At 33.6% G+C, this 23,282-nt stretch overlaps 1 protein-coding gene and 1 pseudogene across 42 annotated transcripts in view; one reads left to right on the top strand and one right to left on the bottom strand.

Moving 5' to 3' along the window:
- RIMS2 (regulating synaptic membrane exocytosis 2) overlaps nucleotides 1-23,282 on the top strand; it is a 577,313-nt gene that overhangs the window by 366,074 nt on the left and 187,957 nt on the right. For 32 of the 42 annotated variants that reach the window (XM_081816358.1, XM_081816360.1, XM_081816376.1 and 29 more), the window contains 2 exons: nucleotides 10,959-11,138; nucleotides 12,040-12,149. In XM_081816358.1, coding sequence (XP_081672484.1) covers nucleotides 10,959-11,138; nucleotides 12,040-12,149 — 290 coding nt within the window. Of the gene's footprint in view, nucleotides 1-10,958; nucleotides 11,139-12,039; nucleotides 12,150-12,970; nucleotides 13,562-23,282 lie in introns of those variants that run through there. The other 10 variants (XM_081816367.1, XM_081816379.1, XM_081816353.1 and 7 more) reach the window with 4 other exon arrangements.
- On the bottom strand, nucleotides 4,685-4,956 carry LOC145720957 (ragulator complex protein LAMTOR5 pseudogene; annotated as a pseudogene).

Genomic DNA, 23,282 nt, shown 5'->3' on the forward strand with positions numbered 1-23,282 from the left:
AGGCTATATCTTAAAAGAGGAATTGGAATTATTTAGATTTATATAGACATAAGGTAGGATGTCAGTGGAATTCTAAAGAAATGTATGAGCAAACTCACTAAAGTAATAAATACCATGTTTTAGTGCTATTGGAGCATTATCCACAAGGCAGGGAATAGCAAGAAATGAATCTGGGATGATAGAGATGGTCCCAATTATGGATAACCTTGTATGTTCTGTTAAGGAATTTAGATCTAAGACTGTAAGTGATAGAGGTACTTCAAAGAGTTTTAATTAGGAGATGGTTAATATATTTATTCATTCTAGAATAATTACTCTAGAGACTATGTGGATGGTTGATTTGAGAGAAAAGGGTGTGTGAAAGAAAAGCATGCATAAAGATATTTGCTGCCTTGGTCTTGGGCAGCAGAGAACTCTTTGAGGGCCTGAACTAAGTAAGGTAATGGATGGAGAGATAGAAAGAAGACAGGAGATTTAATCAATTGAAATCAGTAATACATGGTAAATAATAGCATTTGGATGTTGATGGGGAGCAGAGTCAAGAAACATAATGAGTCTTATAGTTTGGGTAACTGGATGCATGTGGTACCTTAACAAAGGTGAATGGGGGGAGGAATGTTCAGAGAGAAATTAGTTTAGGTGAGAGACAAGTTCAGTTCTGGAATTACTGAGAGAGTTAAGGGGAAACCTCCAGCAGGGAGTAAAATCAATAATTTTAAAACTTAAAGTAGTTTGAGCATGTAGAGTAATTTGAGAGTAAATTCACTAATAACAGTAAGTAGCTACAAAAATGAAAGTGAAATCAATCAGAGAAACAACCCATGAAATGAAGGCCAAGGACTTTTTCTCCACTCTGGGAAACATTAACATTTAAGTGGTAGATAAAGGAAGAGACCTAGAGAAGGAAGAGTGAGAAGAATAGAGCTAACAAAATAGAGTTTAAGGCAGGAAGAAATGATGTCAACAGGAAAAATAATAACTGAAAAATGCCCATTAGATTTGGCAAGTGAGGATTCATCGGTGACTTCTTCATGATTTCAGAAGGGGGTGATTGAAAAAAGCAGATTGCAGTGGCCTGAGGCATACCTGGGAGCTAAAAAAATAGATGCACTATGAGTGTGGAGGAGAAATACTGGATAGGGGTATGTGATATCAAAGTAATTTCTTTCTTTAGAATACAAAATGCATCATGAGTTTGTAGGCTGGAGGAACAGATCCTCTAGGAAAAGTTAGATTGAAAATACAGAAAAGAGAGGATGACTGTTAGGTCTTAGGGCAGGAGATTGGTCTAAACACACAGATGGAGTATGTAAACAGAAAGAAGCTCTTGTTTCCTTTTGAGACAGGAAGAAAATAGATGAGAGAGTTGAAACTAAATAAGTTTTTAGAAAAAAAGTTGTTAAATTGAAGGTAATTATGTTTGATAGCCTCAATTTGTTGTTGCTGTACATCAAGATCATGGTGATTGTTTTTGAGACAAATTATTGAGCGGGGAGGCCCAAGGTTGAACATGGTGTTTGATTGGAAATGAAGTTTAAAATGGTCATTAGTTAAAAAGTGATGGGAACCGATGAAATAAAAGTAAAAAGATTATTGGTGATAGCAGCGCAGCAGAAGTTGGAAGCCATGAATTTGCATTGTGCCAACCTGAATGAATATAACTTTTGCTTAAACTATACCCAGTTGCCTAGATGTAGAGAAATCCAATTATGGCATTGAACCAATTTTGGGGTTCTGATGAATGTTTGAAAGATTGGGTTAGAAGGGAATCTGAGGGGACGCCTGGGTGGCTTAGTCAGTTAAGCATCTGCCTTCTGCTCAGGTCATGATCCCAGGGTCCTGGGGTTGAGTCCTGTGTCAGGCTCCCTGCTCAGCGGGAAGCCTGCTTCTCTCTCTGCCTGCCGTTCCCCCTGTTTGTGCTCGCTCTCTCTCTGACAAATAAATAAATAAAATCTTTTTTAAAAAAAAGGGGGAATCTGAGTGTTGATATGGGAGTGGGTCAGGTGATCAATCATAGGAGTCTAGGATGGGTAAGGAAGGAAGGCAAAGGGATTTTGATGATACAAGGAAGTTTGTTAACGATGGAGAAGGATTTTTGAAAATACAGCTAAGAGAATTAGGGGAGATTAAAATGATATAGAAGAAAGTACAGGAGATGAAGAATTCAGAGAGATGACATCAGGGGCAACTGAGCTTGCCCTTTAATTGAAAACTAAGAATGACAGGGATAAGATGCTTGAGTAGAAGTGATTTATGTCAAATATCCTAAATTTATCATAAGTTGTTTTAGTGCGAGAACTGGGACTTGTTTTGGTGCTAGAACGGAGCAAGGTTCTGGGAAGGGTCTGAGCTGTGTCTAGAGTAATGCTGAGGGATGCCATGGAGTTTGAAGAGAGGCAGTGACTGGTCTTATCTCAGGGTATTTGGGGCCATGATTAAGACTAATCTAATTAAGATTAGCGAAAGGATTCTGACAAAGTTAGCAGAGTCACAGGAGGGAGGAGTTTCCTGTTTGCTTATAAATAGATGCCTTATCTGGCAAGTAGTACTGAGAGCCCTTAGTAAACGTGATCAAATCCAAGTAACTCATACTTCCTGAGCTACCTTCCTTTTTGTCTTAACTTCTTTGCCTTGTTACCAATCTTCTCTCTTACAAGTATTTTCTTTTCCATCACAACTCATCTTCTATTTGTGTTTCTGACTGTAACCTCTCAATGCCTTTCGAATTTTTCTTCGCTAATTATTTCTTGTTTCTCTTGCATTTCAATCTCTCTTATTTTCATGATTTTGTTTCTTCTTGAATTATGGATGAAGTCTAAATAACACCTTCTTTTTATTCTGCCACACCTTCAAGCTGCTTTGAGAATGATTCCGTTCTGTCTTATAAATAAGTCATGTTTCTTGAGTATATATTTTTACGTATGCTTCCAACACTCCTTCATCAGCTCCTAAGCTTCAGCCCTCTACAGTTTGACCTCTGCCTCCAGCACTTTATTTTAAATTATTTTCCCCATGGTTATTATTTGCCAAGGCTTTTATACATATTTATCTGTGTTGCCTCTTTGCACCTGCCATTATTAATCACTGGTTTTTTTTTAGTTTCTCTAATGCATTACTATCCTGATTCTCATTCTACCTTTTGACTGTTCTCTGTCTCCTTCTCTTCTTTTCTATTTCTCATGTCCTCAACTTTTTGACTGTGTGTTGAGCCATATCCTATCATCTCTGTGGTTTTGACCTAAATTTCCAATAGCTGGTATAATTCCTGGCCCATAATATGAATGCAGTAAATAGTATTGAAATAAGGAATCAATCAACCTATCCTGAAATATTAACACTATGCAGTGACTTCTCAAAACGTATCTCCAGTACAGCTCTGTCCTTTGAAGGCCAGATTTCTCTATCTGATTGACATCAGTACAGAATATTTTTCCACCCCTCACAAATTTAAGTTCAAACCTGAAGTTACTGTCATTCTTCCCTAGAATCCTTTCATTTCTGTTAATAGATCATCATTTCATTTTGGAGGCTGGGAATTTCAGGTTTTTTCTTTAGTTTGTTTATTTCTACATTTAATTCATATGGTGATGTCAAACATGTTTGAGAGAAAAAAAAAAAAAGTCCCTGCTATCAGAGAATTTATAGTTCAGTGAAGTTAACAGGCTTTAGAATTGAGAAAGCTCGATTCTAGTTCCAGCTAAGAAAACATCTGCTTGTGTGACGTGTCCCAAGTTTCTGTGAGCCTTAGTTTGCTTATTTCTAAAATGACAAAGATTGGATTATATGACTTCTGTGATTCCTTCTAACCCTAAAATTCTGCTTATATAATTCTGTATATTGTGTATATTGTGTATACTGCATGTTGCATATTTTGTACATTGTGATTTATGTTTGTCATCCATACTTTCGTCTCTATTTTCACCCCTCTTAGTATAAGTTAGCCTATTCCTACTCTAATTCATTCCATACACTACTGCTGAATTTAGCTTCTTAATTCATTATTTAAAGATTACCTTTGTTCAGAAGCTTTAGTCACTCTCATTGAAAATTAAACCCTATCGAAGACGAACCATGAGAGAATACGGACTCTGAGAAACAAACTGAGGGTTCTAGAGGGGAGAGGGTGGGGGGATGGGTGAGCCTGGTGATGGGTATTAAAGAGGGCACATACTGAATGGAGCACTGGGTGTTATACGCAAACAATGAATCATGGAACACTACATCAAAAACTAATTTTGTAATGTATGGTGATTAACATAACATAATAAAATTAAAAAAAGAAAATTAAACCCTATCTAAACTTCTTAACTAGGCATTTAAGACCCCTATAAACTGAGTCCAGGAAAATTTTCTAACTAACATTTTGCCATATTTTACTTTCTGTATTTCTAGCATTTCCATTTGACTTCTTTCCCCCTCCAACTTGATTTATTGAACATAACAAAATTCTGTATACAAAATGACCTGGACCTGCTGCTTCAAAATGTGACCCTTCCTTACTAATATTTTTGATAAGGCAGTCCATAGAGTGTAAAAAAGCTTAATCTAAAATGAATAGAAAAGCACCTAATGCACTTGAAACGAATGGCCTAACTTCTGGAACTTCAATAGCTTTGTAAGATAATTAACATAGGTAGGATTAAGTCCCTAGATGACTGGCTGCTGGAGAATTTGATATAAGACATCAAGAAGCCTTGTTTTGCACGGCCACTGTGACACCACATTTCTGGAGAATAATGTTCCCGTTATCTGATTCTAGGCGTCTTGCAGGAGTATCAGTGGGGTCAGAGGCTAGCCTGGCTGCTTGCTGGGCTAGAACAGATAGCACCCAGCATGCTCATCTGACAGGATCCCACAGCAGCCCAGATTAAGTCCTTATGAACCTGTGCCCAGGATTCAAATGATGGACAGATTCTTCACTGTGTCCTCCAAGGGCTGCTCCAGAGTCTCCTCCATCACCCCCATGATCCACTCCAGCCCAGGACCCCAGAGCACATTGTGTCCCTTTTCTACCGCATGTCTCCCACTTGACCCTTTTTGATGGTTTCCATCTATCTGCTGAAAGTAATCCATCCATCTTTCCATGCATGTTGTCCATCTTCTCTAATGTAGACTTTAATATATCAATTATCTTATTTGAAATTCCCTGTCTATTCATTACAACATCTCTGTCATCTCTGAGTTTGTCTCTTGACAGTGGGCCCTATTTTTCTTGCTTTTTGGTGTTTCTAGTCATTTTTTAAAAAATTTTTTATTGTTATGTTAATCACCATACATTACATCATTAGTTTTAGATGTAGTGTTCCATGATTCGTTGTTTGTGCATAACACCCAGTGCTCCATGCAGAACATGCCCTCTTTAATACCCATCACCAGGCTAACCCATCCTCCCACCCCTTCCCCTCTAGAACCCTCAGTTTGTTTTTCAGAGTCCATCATCTCTCATGGTTTGTCTCCCCCTCCGATTTCCCCCCCTTCATTCTTCCCCTCCTGCTATCTTCTTTTTTTTTTTTTTTAACATATATTGCATTATTTGTTTCAGAGGTACAGATCTGAGATCTAGTCATTTTTTATTGACTATTTTCATCATGTCATCAGTTGTGAGTAAGGCAGTATTTATGTCTGAAAATGTGCATACCTCTTGCTGTGTTAGACGTGTGTGTGTGTGTGTGTGTGTGTGTGTGTGTGTGTTGGGGGAATTAATCCTCTGACCACCACCTCTGACCGTGTGATTGGGAGTGACCTGAAGTGGCAGCTAAGGGCAGCTGGTAGCAGTGTGTATGAGCTCATCACACTGTGCCCATTCCATTCTCCATGTAAACCCAACAAAATGAAGGAAGATTAGTGAATTGTTCAGAGTTGATCAGTGAAACTGTTGAACACAGCATTCTAGTGTGAGGACCAAGCCTCATCACATTTACACATATATTACAGTAACCATGTATAATTTGGTCTTTTAGACATACGTCTTTAAAATGTTTGTTATTTTATGGAAAATTTGAGGACCTGGGAAGGGAAAGCATAGGGATCCCCTACCGTAGTGGAATAACAATAATTTTTTACAATTGACAAAATGTTATTAAACTTGAACATCCACTGACAATGAAAATTATCTATTTAGTAAAGTAAGAATTTTATAGATTATTGATGGTAATTATATATCTCAGGATTTTTAAAAAATATATTTTAAAGATGTATTAATTTGCTGCATGTTAATTGCTGCTGAGTAAATAACCCTGCTTATTTGTGGTTTTGTTTCTGTTATTTTTTGAAGTAAAAAATAACAGTGAATCTTATAAATATTTAATAGAATACTCAAAATATCCTCAAGACATTTACAGATTTTATGTTTCTGTGTGTGTATATTTAATAATACAATATATCTTTATTTTTCAGTATTGCATTTGTCCCTAATTTTCTTCAGGAAATTGAGATATATAATCTTTTCTTCTTGCTATCTCCTATTTCTAAGAAAAATGCATCTCTAGATATGAGAACAGTTTACTTCTCTTTTTGATGATAAACTAGGCTTATCAGTAACAGTAATATGTTTTCCTACATTAGAAGTGTCTTACTTTCTCACCTCACTATATGTATTATTGCTGTTTTCACATCTTAGGTTGTTAACTTGGCTAACACTAGATACTGCTATTATTTTTGAATAAACTCACTTACTTTTAACTAACATACAGAATTTACATTTAAATGAGCAGAAATGTTCTGTAAAGAGTTGCTATCATGCCTAAGGATAAATTAATCTATCTTCCACCAGGATAATAAAAGTGTTCCTATCTGTACACAGTATCTCTTTCTTTATTTACCATGATTTTCATGGTGAGTATTGTGTGTCTTGCAATTCTCTTTACCTTGGAAGCAATACTAAAATAATATAAACTAGAGTTTTTAAGAAGTTAACTTGTACATTATAATTTATGATGAGCATGAAAATTATAGAGTTGAGTCATAGAATTTAAATGATTTGTTATATTATATAAATATATATTTTTTGTTAATTACCCTAAAACGTCTATTTTTAAAATTTTATCCTGTATTTACTTCTTCAGTTATGCAGTTAATTCTCAGAAAATCTCTAGACATTCAATATATTTTATCAAAAGTGTAATGCTTCTGCTGTTAATCAGCTTACTGTATTACACAATATGGATACAAGGAAGACATTTCTTACCCCAAATGAGAGATGTACTTGTTGTCCTTTAGAGATACATTGAAAATTTTTTTAATATAAGATTTCAGCATTAGAGAAATAATTTCTTTATGAAAAGGAAAAAAAGAATAGCTTCACTTTTTACAAGTTTATTTTTTAAGAAAACCTTTTACATTTATTTATGGCATCTTTACAATCTAAGTGTGAAATGAGCCTGTCTAATTTATCATAGACTATAAGTTCTAGGATAATTTTCACTAATATCTGCAAATTACTTTGAAATTTTGTGTTGTGCTGGTGTTGTTTTTTCTTTTCTTTCTTTCTCTCTCTCTCTCTCTTTTTTTTTTTTTTTGAGTATTTTTAGTATTCTTTTGTCATACCTACAGAGATGCTCTACATTGAGCTTTTGTTTTTATGGAGTTGAATCATTGTGATGGTCGAATGTAAGTGGTTATAGAAAAGAAGGCCCACTGCCTTATTCTTCCCTGTTACATTGTGCTGTAATTGAGAATAGGAAAAGTAAATTGAGAATAGGAAAAGTAAATGAAATAAGTAGAAAGCTGTGCCAGATACTTGGAAATTTAAAAAGTCTTAAGAGCAACTATAGTGAAGGGAAAAATAACTCAAAATGGACAACTTTACAAGATGATTATAAAATTATTTTTCCCTTAGAAATCCTCAGCTCAATGTCTATCTGTGCTATTATAGGCTTTTAAAGCTGAGTTATAAAAAATAAAAAAAATAATAAAACTGAGTTGTTACAATACTGGCTCCTGTTACGGTATTATCAGTCAAGATGAATTAGCTCTGTTTGTGGAAGGGCTATTAAACAGGTCCTCTGCAAACGCTTGCCACTTGGAATAGGAGCCCCTAAATAATGCAGAGCGGTAATTGGTATTTATCCAGGTAAATGATACATGCAAAAATCTGAACTATTTTACACATATGTTACAAATTATAAACTATTTATTAAAAAATAGAACCATGAAAGATAGCAAGTTACTAGAAATGATATCACTTTTTAAAAGACAGCAAAATTATTTACCTTAAGAAAGATTTAAATCTAGAGATGCATGGTTCCTAACATTTTATATGGCTTGCCCTTCGGCGGTCTTGGAAAACTTATGGCCATTCTTTAGAAGAGTGTTTTAAAATGCCTAAAGTAAAATAAAATAAATTAAGTGGAGGTACAAAGAAAACTACTTACACTGAAATATAGACCCCAAGTTAAGAATCAAAGTTTAGGCACTAAAATATTTTATGCCTTGTAAATGCATATTTCCCACATCTCAGTTGCTATCATTCAAAATTAATTACTTTTAAGTTCTTATCTTAAAACTAAAATTCACTAAGAATTTAGGTAGAAGTTGTCAAGGTTTATATCTCATTCCCTTAAAGAACCTGCTATAAGACTGGGTGTTATATGTAAGACATAGGCATTGCTGCTTTCAATTTTCTAAGTAATTGTCTTAGTTCCTACTTAGGAAGGCTTATTCTCACCCAATTGTGGGAGCAGGAGCCTGTGTTGATCTTCTATTGTGTTATCTAAGTTTAAAATATGGTAGCTTTTCATTCCCCTTAACTATGGTAGACATTTTAGGAAATTGCTACCTTCTACTGTGGGTTTTTTGTGTATGTCTGTGTTTCACTTATCAACCAATTTTCCTTTCACTATGGAAATCATATAATTCATATTATTTATGAATATGGAGAGAAGAATTACAAGCAGAATTTAAAACATTGACATAGTCTTCAAACAACTTTTCCGCTAAAGAGAAATTTTAATAAGGGATATTTCCTAAAGAGTGACCTGTTTGCTTTATATAAAAGTAACAGTATCCTTTTAAGGACATAGCAACAAATTTGAAATAATTCTCTGGATTTCACTCACAATCATGTATTTCAATTATTTAAAATATAGTGTCAAAGAAGTAAGAGTATATATCCTAACATCTTAGTTTTCACTTGGGAAAATTGCTTGATGGAATCAGAATAAATCAAATTTTGCATAAATACAGGAAAGATTAGCCTGCTTTTCTGCTGGGGTAGTCAAAGACATTCCACAAAATTTTGTCACTACATGTCATATAATAAGATAAGTTTATTATTAACTTAAGATAATAGGAAATCTGAAAATAATGTAAAGATTGGTACTCTCTAAAAAAATAGGTTTTAAGGAATCTAAGATATATATATATATGTTCCTTTGCTTCTGCTTATGTACTGTGATGAAGCTATACAAAGATATGTACACTAAAAACATTTAACAAACTATTTAGCACATTTATTTCTAAAGAAAAGTGTTCTCTCTCAAATAGTTTTTCAGGAACAGAAATAGAACTATAAATTTTTATACCATCAGGTTGCCTTTTTTATATCTCTCTTTGAAAGTAATTGAATATTGTGTATGTATTTACACTTTGTATATGTCAGCTTTTTTGACATATCCTGGATATACTTATATTAAAATACTAAATTTATCTTAGGAAATCAATCATATCATGGCACATGGATTTTAAAATATTAGAATGATTTGACTGATGTATTATTACCTTGTAAATTTAAAGTGTAAGAGAATGACAAGCTATATTGTAGAATAAACCCAGCATTCACTTCCTAAAGTCATCTAATCTCATGTCTGCTGGTCCAAAATTATATGCCATATAATTAAATACATGTGGGAAATTGTGTCCTTTCTTTTCTTGTTTTTCTTTAATTGCCCGCATTTTTCATTATCAAAAATGAGATTGGGAGAACTTACAGGTGAAGTGGAAGTTGTTTACATTAGTCTTGGGGGAGACTAATGCTTGTTTTTACAGTCCATAATATGTAAGCATTTCCATTTCTATGGTTACAACTAGATGGGGAGGGCACAGTTTGAAGTATAATTTGGCGTATGTGTTACTTTGGAGCTCTCGAGCCAAAATTGTGTTCTTAGGGTTGTCTCGCAGATAGTGGGGCTGGTGTTGGAAAACATTTATTGATCACACATTAGGTGTTAAAAGCATGCTAAATTCCAGGGATACAAAAGTCAGTAATGATGGGTTCCTGAAATTTAAGTATACTTCTTTCAACAAGGGTTCGGTTTTGATATTGGTCCTACTTGTGGTCAAAGAGATCCCATTGTTTCAGAACCATTATTATTTTTGATCTGTTAATACATTTCTGAATGGTATCGGTTGGCATTGCTAAAGTGCCCCAAGATATGGGGCATAGACTGGCTGATTAACCAGTTGTCTGTGATTCTTCCTGTGGACCATGTGTTTAAGTATGACTAGTAGGACTACAGCCTGCCAAGTTGCAGTGTTCTCTTACAACATTTCGATTCTTCTGTTAGAATGTTTGGGTGCATCAATATACTATTTTTGTGCCTAAAGCCTTTTTATAGCTCAGTTGACATATAATAACCTTAGTGGCTTTAGAATTAATGCTTATATGGTTTTCTTCACTCTTACGAAAAATGTTAGGAAAAGCCATTGAATTCTTTGAAATAGAATACTTCACATATTTCACCTGTTCCATTTAGGGAGCTCATTTTGGAAAGCAGGCAATTTCGTTTGTCACTGATGATAACTGAGCAACTCCTAGTAGCTTCATTGGGAATTGCTGTTAAAGGCAGATTTTGGTTTCCTTAGATATGCTGAAGAAGTTTAGTGAAAATTGCTCAGAATATGTTTTTGCAAATTCGATAATATTAAACAATGACCTTTTTCAAAATCAATTTGATGCATCATAACCAAATAGCAGAAGGGCACTAAAGATCAACTGAGCTGCTTTTTGACTAACGTTTCAGGGATTGTGAAGCAGCAGATAGACAGCCATATCACAGATCCAGATCAACAGAACAACGGCCTCTCCTAGAGCGGACCACCACCCGCTCCAGATCCACTGAGCGTCCTGATACAAACCTCATGAGGTCGATGCCTTCATTAATGACTGGAAGATCTGCCCCTCCTTCACCTGCCTTATCGAGGTGAAAGATAAATCAATCAGACTAACCTCCCCTTTGCCCCACCAGCACACCTATTTATTTTCCCAGCAGCTAAATGGTCTCTTCTATCATCCTTGGCTGATCACTAATAACAATCGATACTAACCTTTTCAGTGTAAGCACACTATTTATATTCAGTGGATATAATAGTGTGTGGCTACCATTGTAATTTGTTTTTAACTGTCCTGACCACATTCGTTTTGTGATTTCTCATTTATCAGGAGTCCTGGGTAAATCCCCCCATAATGCACCTCATAACTATCATGTTCTTCTCCTACAGAATGAGAAATTGTTTGTGTCCATTAGACATCACTTTTGGAATAATCATCATAATGACAATAACTAAAACTAGATTTTTGTTTCTTTCTATCAATACTAATATCATGTATTAACCAGTACCTTCTTTAGTTGAATTTTGAATTGTTCAGGGTTTTATTTGTAGTTTCAGGAGATATTTTCTAATAAAGGGATATCTAATATAAGCCTGAGTAAAAATCTCCTTGGATCAAGGGAGGGAGGTTAGTAGTGCTGAGAGTTTAAAATCTGGTAGAAAGAAATGTAAAACATTACCTTTTATGTTTTGAGCTGCAGAACTCTCCTGTTGCTTTCGAATGGATAGAATACTAATTTACATGAACAATTCCATGGACGTTACTGTAGGATTTTGTGTGCATGTATCTGTGTATGTATGCATATGACACAAAAGTAGAAACATCTTTCGACAATCATTCAAATATCCATATTTTGTCCTACTTTCCTAACCTTTTAATCAGCAGCTACACCTCTTTTAAAATTGCACTTGCACAACTATCATATGAACCAAATGTATTCAAATTATTTCATTCATCCTACTGAAAATGAGCATCGATGGTGTATCTTGTAGGTCTCATCCTCGTACTGGGTCAGTCCAAACCAGCCCATCAAGTACTCCAGTGGCAGGACGAAGGGGCCGGCAACTTCCACAACTTCCGCCAAAGGGAACATTGGAGAGAAGTAAGTTTTATTTCTAATTATGTCATGTAGGAAATACACATGGAAGCTAAGGTGAATCAAGATTTTTTTTACTACCTTTGTGTTAGCATTCTTTTGTTAATTGAACGCCTTAGCCGCATTTGCTAGTAGTTATATTTATAAATATATTTATAAATGTTATATATTTTGCATTTAAAATTTGTAATATTTGGAGGTAAAATAACCTACTGTTATTGCTCTTGCACATTTTCAAAATCTGAATAAATGCATTTTAAAAAGTAAACTTAATACTCTTAAATAAGCAGTTGGATGATATTTCTTTGCTACAACTAAGTGTATGTAATTGTTGATAGTTACATAAAGTTTATTAGTAACTAGCCAAATCAATTTTCACACACTGCAAAGGACTGGTTAGCTGATGCACAACAATGGTGATCCTTCTCAAAACTGGAGTACCAGAGAAAAGGTAATCATGAATATACAAAGAAAGATGCATGTTGTACTGATATTTTTAATCCTTTCAAATTTTTGCCTAAGAAACACTATTTGTTTATACACAGATGAGCATACTCCCCAAACATCTATAAATTCTTAGATAAAGGACCTCTAAAAGCATGGATGATAGAATATAATAATTTTTAACCTCATTTTTTAAATGGTCCCTTTATTTAGTAACTGGATGTGCTTTGCCAAAAAAATACATATATATATATATTTAAATCACCATTTAACTTTTCTTTAATGGATGATACATACATTTTGTGCCTTTGGAAATTTCTGTTGTTTTTAACCCCTGTGCTTTGGTTCCCTTTTTTGTTTTGTTTTTATTTTGTTTTTCCTAGACAATGGAGTCAAGGAGATAGAACCTTATGAAGGTCTGTACATAAAGGAGGGTTTGTTTTGTGCTGACAGCCTTTTTGGGGGGCTGTGTAAGCAAAAATAAACCCAACTGCAATTGATGTCCCTCCATTGTGTAGGCTTTTATATATGGTAAATGATTTTCTTTTATGATTTTTGGTATTCAACTTTTGTTTTACTTGGAAATTATACCAAGGAGTTAAGTTTCTTTGATTCATTCAACTAAGAATGCAAAGAGTTGAACTTCCTTTAAATGACAAGATAAAATGTTCTGTTTCTAAAAATTTTAATTTGCCTTTCAAGCAGAATTCTATATGTCGTGGACTTTTAACCAAAGATATCAATTGCAGTCTGTGTTTATGTCACTGAAGATGTACACCTAGTCTAGTGATACTTATCATCATATATTTCATTTCATATTTATGATGATCTTTCAGTTATTAAATTTGACTTTCTAGGAAAGAAAGTTGTTGAATTAGATAGTGATTGTGGTTTGTATTTCCTACATCACTTTTTATGTTGTACCAAGACTGTTTATAGTATACCAAAGTTAAATATATACAGTTTTATTATCTACACTACATTTATGCCTCAAGAGAAAATATTGAGTCATGATATATGGAGTGTAATACATTTACTAAATAATAAAAATTCCTCTGCCAATGAAAGAATTCTGAAATTAACTTTGTAAATTTAAAGAATTGTTAACTGTTTTATTTACTTATGAATTTCCAGCACATAGAATAATGCCTGGCACATTATAGGCCCTCAAAAAATATTTGTTGAATGAATGCATGAAACACTGTTTAAAAATTGAAAAACTACTTCAAATAGTGTATAATATATCCCTAAAATAATCTTGTCATTCTATAGATGTTTATATTAAAATATGTTTTATATTAAGATATCTATAACCTATTTGTAACAAAATTTTAAGTGCACTGCATTTGGGAAGCAATACTTTTATTGCTTTATATAACTTGGAACAGTTGTGTTTTTGTTAGTTACTGAGTGATTTATGGCCTTCTATATTGAGGTTCTTTCTATCCTACGTACCATGATTTTAAGCAACTCCATGCTATTATGACTAATGTTTTCTTATGCTGTCTGACAAGGAGATTACAGCAGCATTTCTGTAGTTCTCAATTATTTGCATTAGAATGGGTTATATAATTTTAAAAAGTACTTTCCAGAAAGAAAGTTCTGTGGTACGTAGGAAATTTTTTGTCTCCCCAGGATTTTTAAAGACAGAGTTTGACTTCACTTGGCATATGAAGTCAGAAACGTAGTTTATGTCACAACTTTTTAAAAAATTCAGGTTTAATATCTTTTATAGCAATACTCTGTTGAGATGTGAGTAGTTCTGTTCTTTGTAATAATAAACCTACCAGAAAGTCAACATAGAGCTAATGCTGAAAGTCGGGGTTCAGGAAGTTTTTAATGGGCTTGTCAACCAACATTGTATATGCCATCAGTTTTTGCCCTATAGAATCTATTAAAACCATGGTTTTCCTTTAATATCCCCTTTCTTTGTGATTTTTTTTTTTTATAAGTAAAAGGAAGGAGAGCTAAAACCTCCCTTACCATTTCCAGTATGAGATAAAAGGATTTTTTGTTTTGTTTTGCTTGATCGTATGAATGATTTCAGCAGTGTTTTTGTAAATGTTGATATGAAGACTTCAGCAGGTACATAACTGTGTAATTTTCTTTAGCTTTAATGGAGATACAAAATATCTCTTTTAGAAGTTTTCAAATTCCGGCTGAAGTTAAAGGTGCATAACCCAAAACAGGCTATCAGTTGGTCGTCTAAATCAAATGATGTTTGGATTATCTCTTAAAAAGTTGTCAGAAGTAATTTAATGGCATTATTTTAAAATCAAGGTAATGACGTGTTTATTTTTCTCATCCTGTTCAACAACTAAAAAATGAGTAACTCCTACTTTTAACTCCTTTTGATTTTGGTTATATTTTAGTCTGTTAAGTAAGTTAATTTAAAACCTTGGATATGTTGGTTTTCATGATGGTACAATATTGGTTATCTTCTCTTTGTTTGAGAACCAGAAAAAATAGGGGCAATATAAGAAAAGTACAATGTGCTAAACAACTGTTAAGGCATTAATATTTTTTAAAATTTTCTCCTAACTTTGATGTCCTGGCATTTTGTGAAAATAAAAGAGAGTTTGTAATATCATTTTTTTTTTGGTTCTGTAGAAGAAAAGATAATATATTATTTTTCTAAGAATGTATCAAGTTTATAGACAGAATATTTTGCATACTTTACACAGTTATCACATATGCAAATATTTTAGGGGCTACAATTTCTCTTTCACAAATCAAAGCCATCATAAAAGGAGATAATATGATAATTTATTAATAGAATACTTATTTGCTTCCATAACATGTGAGAAACTCATTAAAAATAATCTATTAAGCTCCTTATAGTCATTCATTATATCATGAATAATTTGAAATTTTTTGTCACTAAAGGTAACAAATATACATATCTGGTATTATTTTTTTCTTTACTCGTGCAAATACAGAAGTTAATGAAGAAACTGGGCATGTGGAAGAGCAGTGGGGAGAAAAGCAGGGTGAAGAGGTCAAGGCAGGTCTGTCTGACTGTGTGTCTAAAATAAATAACTGAATGTTTTAGAAGTATGACTTTTCAATTTCACATAAGACTTTGGGCTCTAAATTTATAAATGCACAATAAAAAGTTTGTTTTTCAGTATGGATTTTTAAATAAATTGCCTGATTTTATTAATGGAGAAATATTATATAAGCTATCTAATCTAGATAACTTACTAGAATATTTAATTTATCCATCTGAACATGTTCCTTAATATTTAAATCAAACTAAAATTATAGACAATGCCTCTGATCAAATTCATACCTATCCTTTACCCCAACTCTGTATTCAGTTCATTTATTTATTAAAAACTGAGTTCCTACTGTGGGTTACACTGAGTAGTATGTTGCAGTCCTAGCCTCTTCTCTAAAGAATTTTGGTTTTGTAGAGGCAAATTACAAGTAAATATAGAGCAGAATATAAAGTCTATTAAAATTTTTAGGGACCATCACAATTTTCTTCATAAATTTTTTTCATAAAATGAGAACAATTAACCATATATTCCTGTTCTTCATTCCAGCTCAATATTGCTTTAATATTTATTGACAATCATAATTTCTTACTAAAGAGTCTGTCTTCTGAATGGTGTGGAGGGCCTTCATTTTGGTGTTTTTTTAAGTCCCTGTTATGTTTACATGTCATAATTTTTGCCACTTTCTTTGTCAGAATGTTCCTGAAAGGATTTTAAAACTTAAAATATTATATAATCAGTAAATGTATTAATATGCTTCTTTTATCAAATTTTCACTATTTTTATTTGAAACACAGAATTGACTCCTAATCTTTTCTAAGATATCAGTTTTTTAAAAAAAGTTTAAATTTCTTTGAACGATGAAGAATAACTGTAGTCCTAATTTCATCATGTTTAACTCATCATCACTTTTCATTTGTGAACAGAAGAGTGTACTTTATGTGCCTTATGTTCTCTCCTTTTCAACTGTGTGAAAGCAATGTCCTTATGTATATTGTGCATAACATGTATTTTCAAGGCTGTATTTATAGTATAAGACACAAGATCTCTTAAGCTATAGTTACTGATTATCGGTAACTATTTTTAATGTCATAAAGATGAGAATAATCATCAGAGTGCATCTGACCACGAAACAAAGGCAGGTTTAGCTGCATTATTTCCAGAAATAACTATCTCTCTTCTGAGTATCACGCATCTTCCATTTTCCTGCAATGCTATAGGAATCCCATGTTTAGAGAATATGATAAAAAATGAATTTCATTTTAATTTAGCTGTACAATTAATGTTTTCCTATTTGCCCATTCTTATGTATCTCATATTAGTCCATATGAACACTGAAATGCTTTCACACTGTTCATGAATTGGCTTCCACAGGAAAGTCATTTTTTAGGAAATCATTAATTTGGAAGCTTCAGTGGTAGTTAATATTTTTATTTATTTTTCACTTCATTAAGATAAAGCCTATTTGTTGAACCAGTTTGTCACTTATGCTTTATTCTCAAAATTAACTTAGTGAATACATCAATTATTAAATTAACATTGAACCATAACTATAATCTTTCTAACTTACTATAGAATGACTCTTTATTCCTCATTTTATTTTTGTTTTTATTACTTTTCTCATAGGATGGGAAGGATATACTTTACTCTTGTGTTCATTAATGTGAGATGTCATGTTTAATGCATGAATTTGTTTCCCTAGTGTGTGATTTCATCTTTTGTAGTGTGCTTGGTTTTTATTTGGGTTGTTAGTGACCTTAATTATTAACCACTATTGTCTGTTTCCAATGTTAAGAAGACAATGAGGGAGAAACACCAAGCCCATCTAATAATGGGAAAAAAGGCAAGTCTAATACGAAGTTAATCATGCCTTTCTATATGTCAGACACTCAGTATTGACACTTATGATGTGTGTGAATATACTTTCTTAAATTAAATAAACATAAAAAATATCCTAGTACAATCCTATTCTATTGAAATGTATGTCATTAAAGTCAGAAGTTTGGCTTTGTTGGTCATTTAAGATTCTGAGGGAAAGAGTGATGGCCAAGTTATCTTGTGAAAAACACAACATAGATATTTTCCAATCCAGAAATTGTTTTAAAAGAGTGATTTAAGAAATATTTTAAGCAGAATTTTTAATTAGAAAATGATATGAACTTAATAATTAGTTCAACAATATTAAATGAATACTTATAATATTTGTAGATTTTTCCGTTTTATACACATGAATTAATATATTGCCTGAGTGAGTAAAAAAGATCAGTTTCAATACTTAGGTTTAGTTTTCTTATGATTATTGGTGACTTAATTCTATAACCTAGCAACAACTAAATTCTTTCAAAAACAGCAGGACTGTGTATGTTTTATAGTAATTGATAATCAAATATAGCTACAGGTATTGACTCAGAATGTCAGAATTTAAGATGGTTATAAAAAAAAAAACAATGTTCTAAAATTTCTCTATATCATAACAATCTGCCCTTGTTGTTGGGGCCATATTAAAAAATGAATAGTTTTTGCTTCAGTAACTTTAGTTAAAATGTCCTTTAGTCTTGAATATATTCTTTCTTCCATGTCTTCATCTGTTATAATGTCTACAATGTTCTGTGTGATATTTAATTAGCACTAAAATAATTTTGTGATTTTATTTACTATGGAGTGTTAATTTAATTATTCATTAACACCCCTTCCAGCCTAAAATTCTTAAAATACGCTAGGATATTATAGGTAAGAGAAGGTGAAAATAATGTTACAAAATAAATAAAATGAAATCAAGTTTTATAAAATATTAACATTCTCCATAAAAAAAATAAAAATTTAAATAATCTTTTAGTGTATACTTACATATGTGTCATTTTTATCTATATTTTAACCTCCATGATTTTTGCTTAGTATCTACAAAAGGCTATGTTTATATGTACTGAAATTTGTATCAGTGATCTGAAATGTAGATACATCTTCTTAAATGTTCAATTGTTAGAGTGCAACAAGTTTTAAGGACATTTAATGCCATTTTTTTAATTTAAGTACGTTTAAATGTATCAAAAGAATAAAGACTTCCCAGGAGGTCACTAAGGTAAATACTTTAACTGAGGAAGTACTCTGAGCAGGTTTTTTGGGCCTTCTGAGCTCCAGTTGGCCCTAAATGCTGTTAAGTCTTTCACCTCTAAGCTGTTCTGCATTCTTGTTATTCCTTTGATCTTGCTTGTAAAGGTTAAAATGACAATGACTGTTGAGTCCCTCCCACTTGTTATTAATGTATTTTTATCATTTACATAAAAATCCTCTTTACTGCAAAACATCACTATTGTTATATAGATCAATCCTACATAGGAAATAGTTGGACCTAGAAAGAAATTAATGAATAAAAATTTGAAAGATGAAAACTCTGGATATTTTATGTATACCAATTCACATTTTAATTAGCATAATCTTTTGATAGCCTACCTATAATTAAGGTCTAGGCACCTAATTTTTCCTTTTGCTGTTTTCTTTGGGGATAGACAAATTTACTGTTTGTGTTGAATTTCACAGTAAAGTTCATGAGTAAGATTAAGGTGGGAGGTTGTTTTTAAATTGGCTAAAGCATATTTGTGGATTAAGGAAAATTCCATAGGTTAAAGGGATGTTACTATATTCCTTCTTCTACTTATATATTCAGAGTAAAAGAAAAAAAAAAAAGAGGTAACTATGAATTCCGGCTGTAACCATGTATTAGAAATGGCCAAACATTGAATTGAATGATGGATTTATGCCCGTCCTCTCTTCTGATTTAAAATGCAAAGGGAGGAAATAATAAAGATAAAGATAGGTTTATTTTACATCTTTCTGTGAAGTGCCCACATATCATTTTGGAATAGACATAGTGTATGCTGCCCTTCAGTTAGTGAGATATGTGATCAGTCAGCCAGAGCATCTCCATTAACCCTGTATTAAGGTCAGATTCTTTGGTAGGTGGAATCGGTTTCAGAGTTCTCAAATGACAGTCTACCTAAGCCAGTCCCTTAGATACATGATCTTCATACCTCTAATGAGCTAAAATGAGACTATCCTTATTCCATAGCATGGCACTATAAATTAAGACTCAAAGAACAGCATAATTGGTGAGTTTCTAGCTACTTACAATTTTTTTTAACTTATTCATTCTACAAATCGTTTTGGGGTACCTACTATGTTCCAGTCTTTGTTCTGAGTGCTGGAAATATGCTAGTGTACATGTCATACAAAACCCCCTGCCTTCATAATCCTTACATTTATTGGGGGAAGCAAACAATACATGAAAGAATACATCATACCGGGTGCCTGGGTGGCTCAGTCGTTAAGTGTCTGCCTTCGGCTCAGGTCATGATCCCAGGGTCCTGGGATCGAGTCCCACATCGGGCTCCCTGCTCGGCAGGAAACCTGCTTCTCCCTCTCCCACTCCCCTTGCTTGTGTTTCCTCTCTTGCTGTGTCTCTCTCTGTCAAATAAATAAATAAAATCTTTAAAAAAAAAAAAAAGAATACCATTTCATATACTGGTAAGTACAAAGAAGAAAATTCAGGATAATGGGATGGATAGTGTTCAAGCAAGTAGGGTGTAAATAATTCTTGATAATGCATTCTGAGAAGTATTCCCACCAATGTAGTATTTGAGCAGATAACCCTAATAAAGTGACAGAATTACCATGTGAAGGCCTGGAAAGAAGAGTGTCCCTGGCAGAGGGAATTGCAAGAAGAAAGGCTCTGTAATGGGAGCCAGCTTGACTTGTTGGAGGAGCGAGGAAGAGGTCACTTGAGTATGACCCAGTGAGCAGAGTGAATCGTAGTAGGTGTGGTCAGAAGGGGCTGGGGCAGGTGACTCATATTATCTATCAATCAATATTAGGATCTTGTTTTCACTGAGTGAAATGGGAGGATTTGATTCAAGTGACATAATGCCATTTCTTTTTGAAATAAAATCAGTTTAATTGCTATGTTAAGGCTAACCTGGAAGAATTGAGATTAGAAACAGGGAAGCTTTTGCAATAACCCAGGAAAAAGGTGACAGTGGCTTAGACCATAGTGACAGGAGTAGTTGGATTCTGGATTGTTATTAGTTATTTAAAGATGGAGCCAGCAGAATTACCTGATAGGGGAAAAGAGAGAGATTCAGTGATAACATCCAAGTTTGGGGCCTAGCTAACTGGAAAATATGGAGTTTCTATTAACTGATAGAGGAAAAAACTTGAGAAGAATTGTTTGGTGGGAACATCAGGTGCTCAGTTTTGGATATAAGTTAGAGACCTAGGTCCTAGATATCTAAGATAAGATGTCAAATCGGCGGCTAAAATTTCGGTCTGGATTTCAGGTTGGAGATTTGGACTGTTTGGGAGTTACTCTCATAAAGAGAAGAGATTGAAACCACAAGACTAGTTGAGATCAGTGAGAGAAGAAGATTAGAAGAGGTCAAGGGACTCTGCCCTGAACTACTCTCAGATATTTAGAAGTTGACAAGATGAAGCAGCAGGAGACTGAGAACTAGGGGGGAAGCCATGGAGCACAGTGTCTTTGAGTACAGATGAAGAAAGTACTTGAAGTGGGAGAGAACTATTGAGTGTGAAACCATCACTAGGTTTAGCAAGTATGAGGTCATCACATTAACCTTCATTAAGAGCAGTTTTGGTGGAGTCGTAAGCAGCAGAAGGCTGAGTAGAATGGATTTAAAAGAAGAGAGAAAGGTGACAGTGAATATAGATGCCTTTGAAAAAGTTTGGCTGTAGAGGTGCCTTGGTGGCTCAGTCGTTAAGCATCTGCCTTTCGCCTAGGTCATGATCCTAGGGTCCTGGAATTGAGCCCCACATCGGGCTCCCTGCTCAGCGGGGAGCCTGCTTCTCCCTCTCCCGATCCCCCTGCTTGTGTTCCCTTTCTCACTGTCTCTCTCTCTCTCTGTCAAATAAATAAATCAAATCTTTAAAAAAAAAAAAAGTTTGGCTGTAAAGGAAAGAAAAGAAATAAAAATCTAAAACTGAGGGGTGAGATCATGGGAATGGATGCATGCAGGAAACGTGGGAAATTTGGTGTGCTTTTGTTTCTAAATCCAGATTGTTGGTTCGCTTTGTAGAGCTACCAGGCCCTGGCCATCTCCCTATAGTTTACCAAGGTATCTCAGTATTCTGTGGCTTCAGTCCTAGATTTAGAATCAAGACTTTTTGATGTAGAAGGAACCTTATAAATCTTTTAATAAAACTGTATTTCTTCATTGACAAAGGAGCAGAAAGCTAGAAGATAATCAGCTTTCTTCAGTCCACATAGTAGCAGATCTCTAGTCTTGACTTCCAATGTATGCATTTCTATACCATGCCTCTTCAGATAAATAGCAATCTTCTTGCATGGGTTTCAACCATTCATTTTATTTTAAATATTAGTGAATGGCTTAGTTCAGCTCAACCAATATCTGCTATTTTTAGTGTATTGTACTAGGTGGTTATTGAGGATACACTGACAAATCAGATGTGTTCCCTGCTGTGGGGAGGTCCCAAGATAAAAAAAAATGATAATATAACGAGAATAACAAAACAGAGCTGGTAAAATTATTTTATAGCATGTCACTTACATAAAGTGTCTTGAGATTGTGATACATACAAAGAAGAGGTAAGTTTTGAGGGGTTCTGGGTAGATTTTCAGCTTAAGAAATTTCTTCCCCTGCTTGCTATAGTTCATATTCTGCCATTTCTCTAGTGGCTTAATTATTTTAATAAATAAAGATTTTAGGTTTTCCAGAACACTGAAATGTAAATAGTCCTGAGGAGACTGACCTGAGCTATTATTACATACAGATCTTTATAGGAAGCAAGTTAGAGCCTGTGAGTGGAGAAAGTCAGTGTAGGGAAAGGGATGCTGAAAAATGCAACAGAGCACTAGGTACCTTGGAAGAGTGATAATGACGAATTCTGCCTTGAACAAGCCCTACTCTAGTCTATTAGTCTGCTCTAAATAGTGTTCCTGGCTATGTAGATATGCTCTAAATTTACTTTCCTAATGAATTTGGTATATTTAAATTGTTCAGAACAATACTTGTCACATAATAAGTACCGTATAAGTATTAGCTGTTATTATTAATGTTTCTTAGTGATATCTTGCTCCGATTTTGTATTTTCAGCACAAACTCTGAAAACTTTCAATTTAAAGTAAAAGCACACCTGATTATAAAAGTAAACCTGAACCATTTATTCAATGCATTTTGTTTAGTAGTTTTTAGGAAATTATTAATCTTGATGCTGTTCTTGATCAGATAGCTTGCATAAGAAACAATACCTGGGGGAATAAATCAGATCAAATTGCAGCATTAGTTACTGCATAATACACTAATGCATTTGTATATGTTTTAATCCATGTGTAAAAATCAATATGCAAATAGAATTCTTTTCTCTAAGAGAACTATTTAAATTATTAATACTTTTCAAGTTTTATAGTGTTTAGAGGACTCCATTGGACGTCAATACTTGGCTCTTAAGCTCATTTCTACTCCTAGGCATATGACCTCTGGTGAGGCCTTTAATTTCTCTGCACCTCAGTTTCCTCTTCTGTAAAATAAAGTATCCTATAAGAATTTTTTTTATAGAAACTAAGTGTGTTTGGAGATGTACCTAATGAAATCTAAAGTCTCAAATAGTTTTGTTTCCAATTTATTATCTATGTTGTTACTGCTATTTGTTAATTTTGTTTGGTTTTGGA

This window comes from Leptonychotes weddellii, chromosome 4 (genome assembly GCF_054177405.1).
Source record: "Leptonychotes weddellii isolate Sample4059 chromosome 4, ASM5417740v2, whole genome shotgun sequence".
NCBI lineage: Eukaryota > Metazoa > Chordata > Mammalia > Carnivora > Phocidae > Leptonychotes > Leptonychotes weddellii.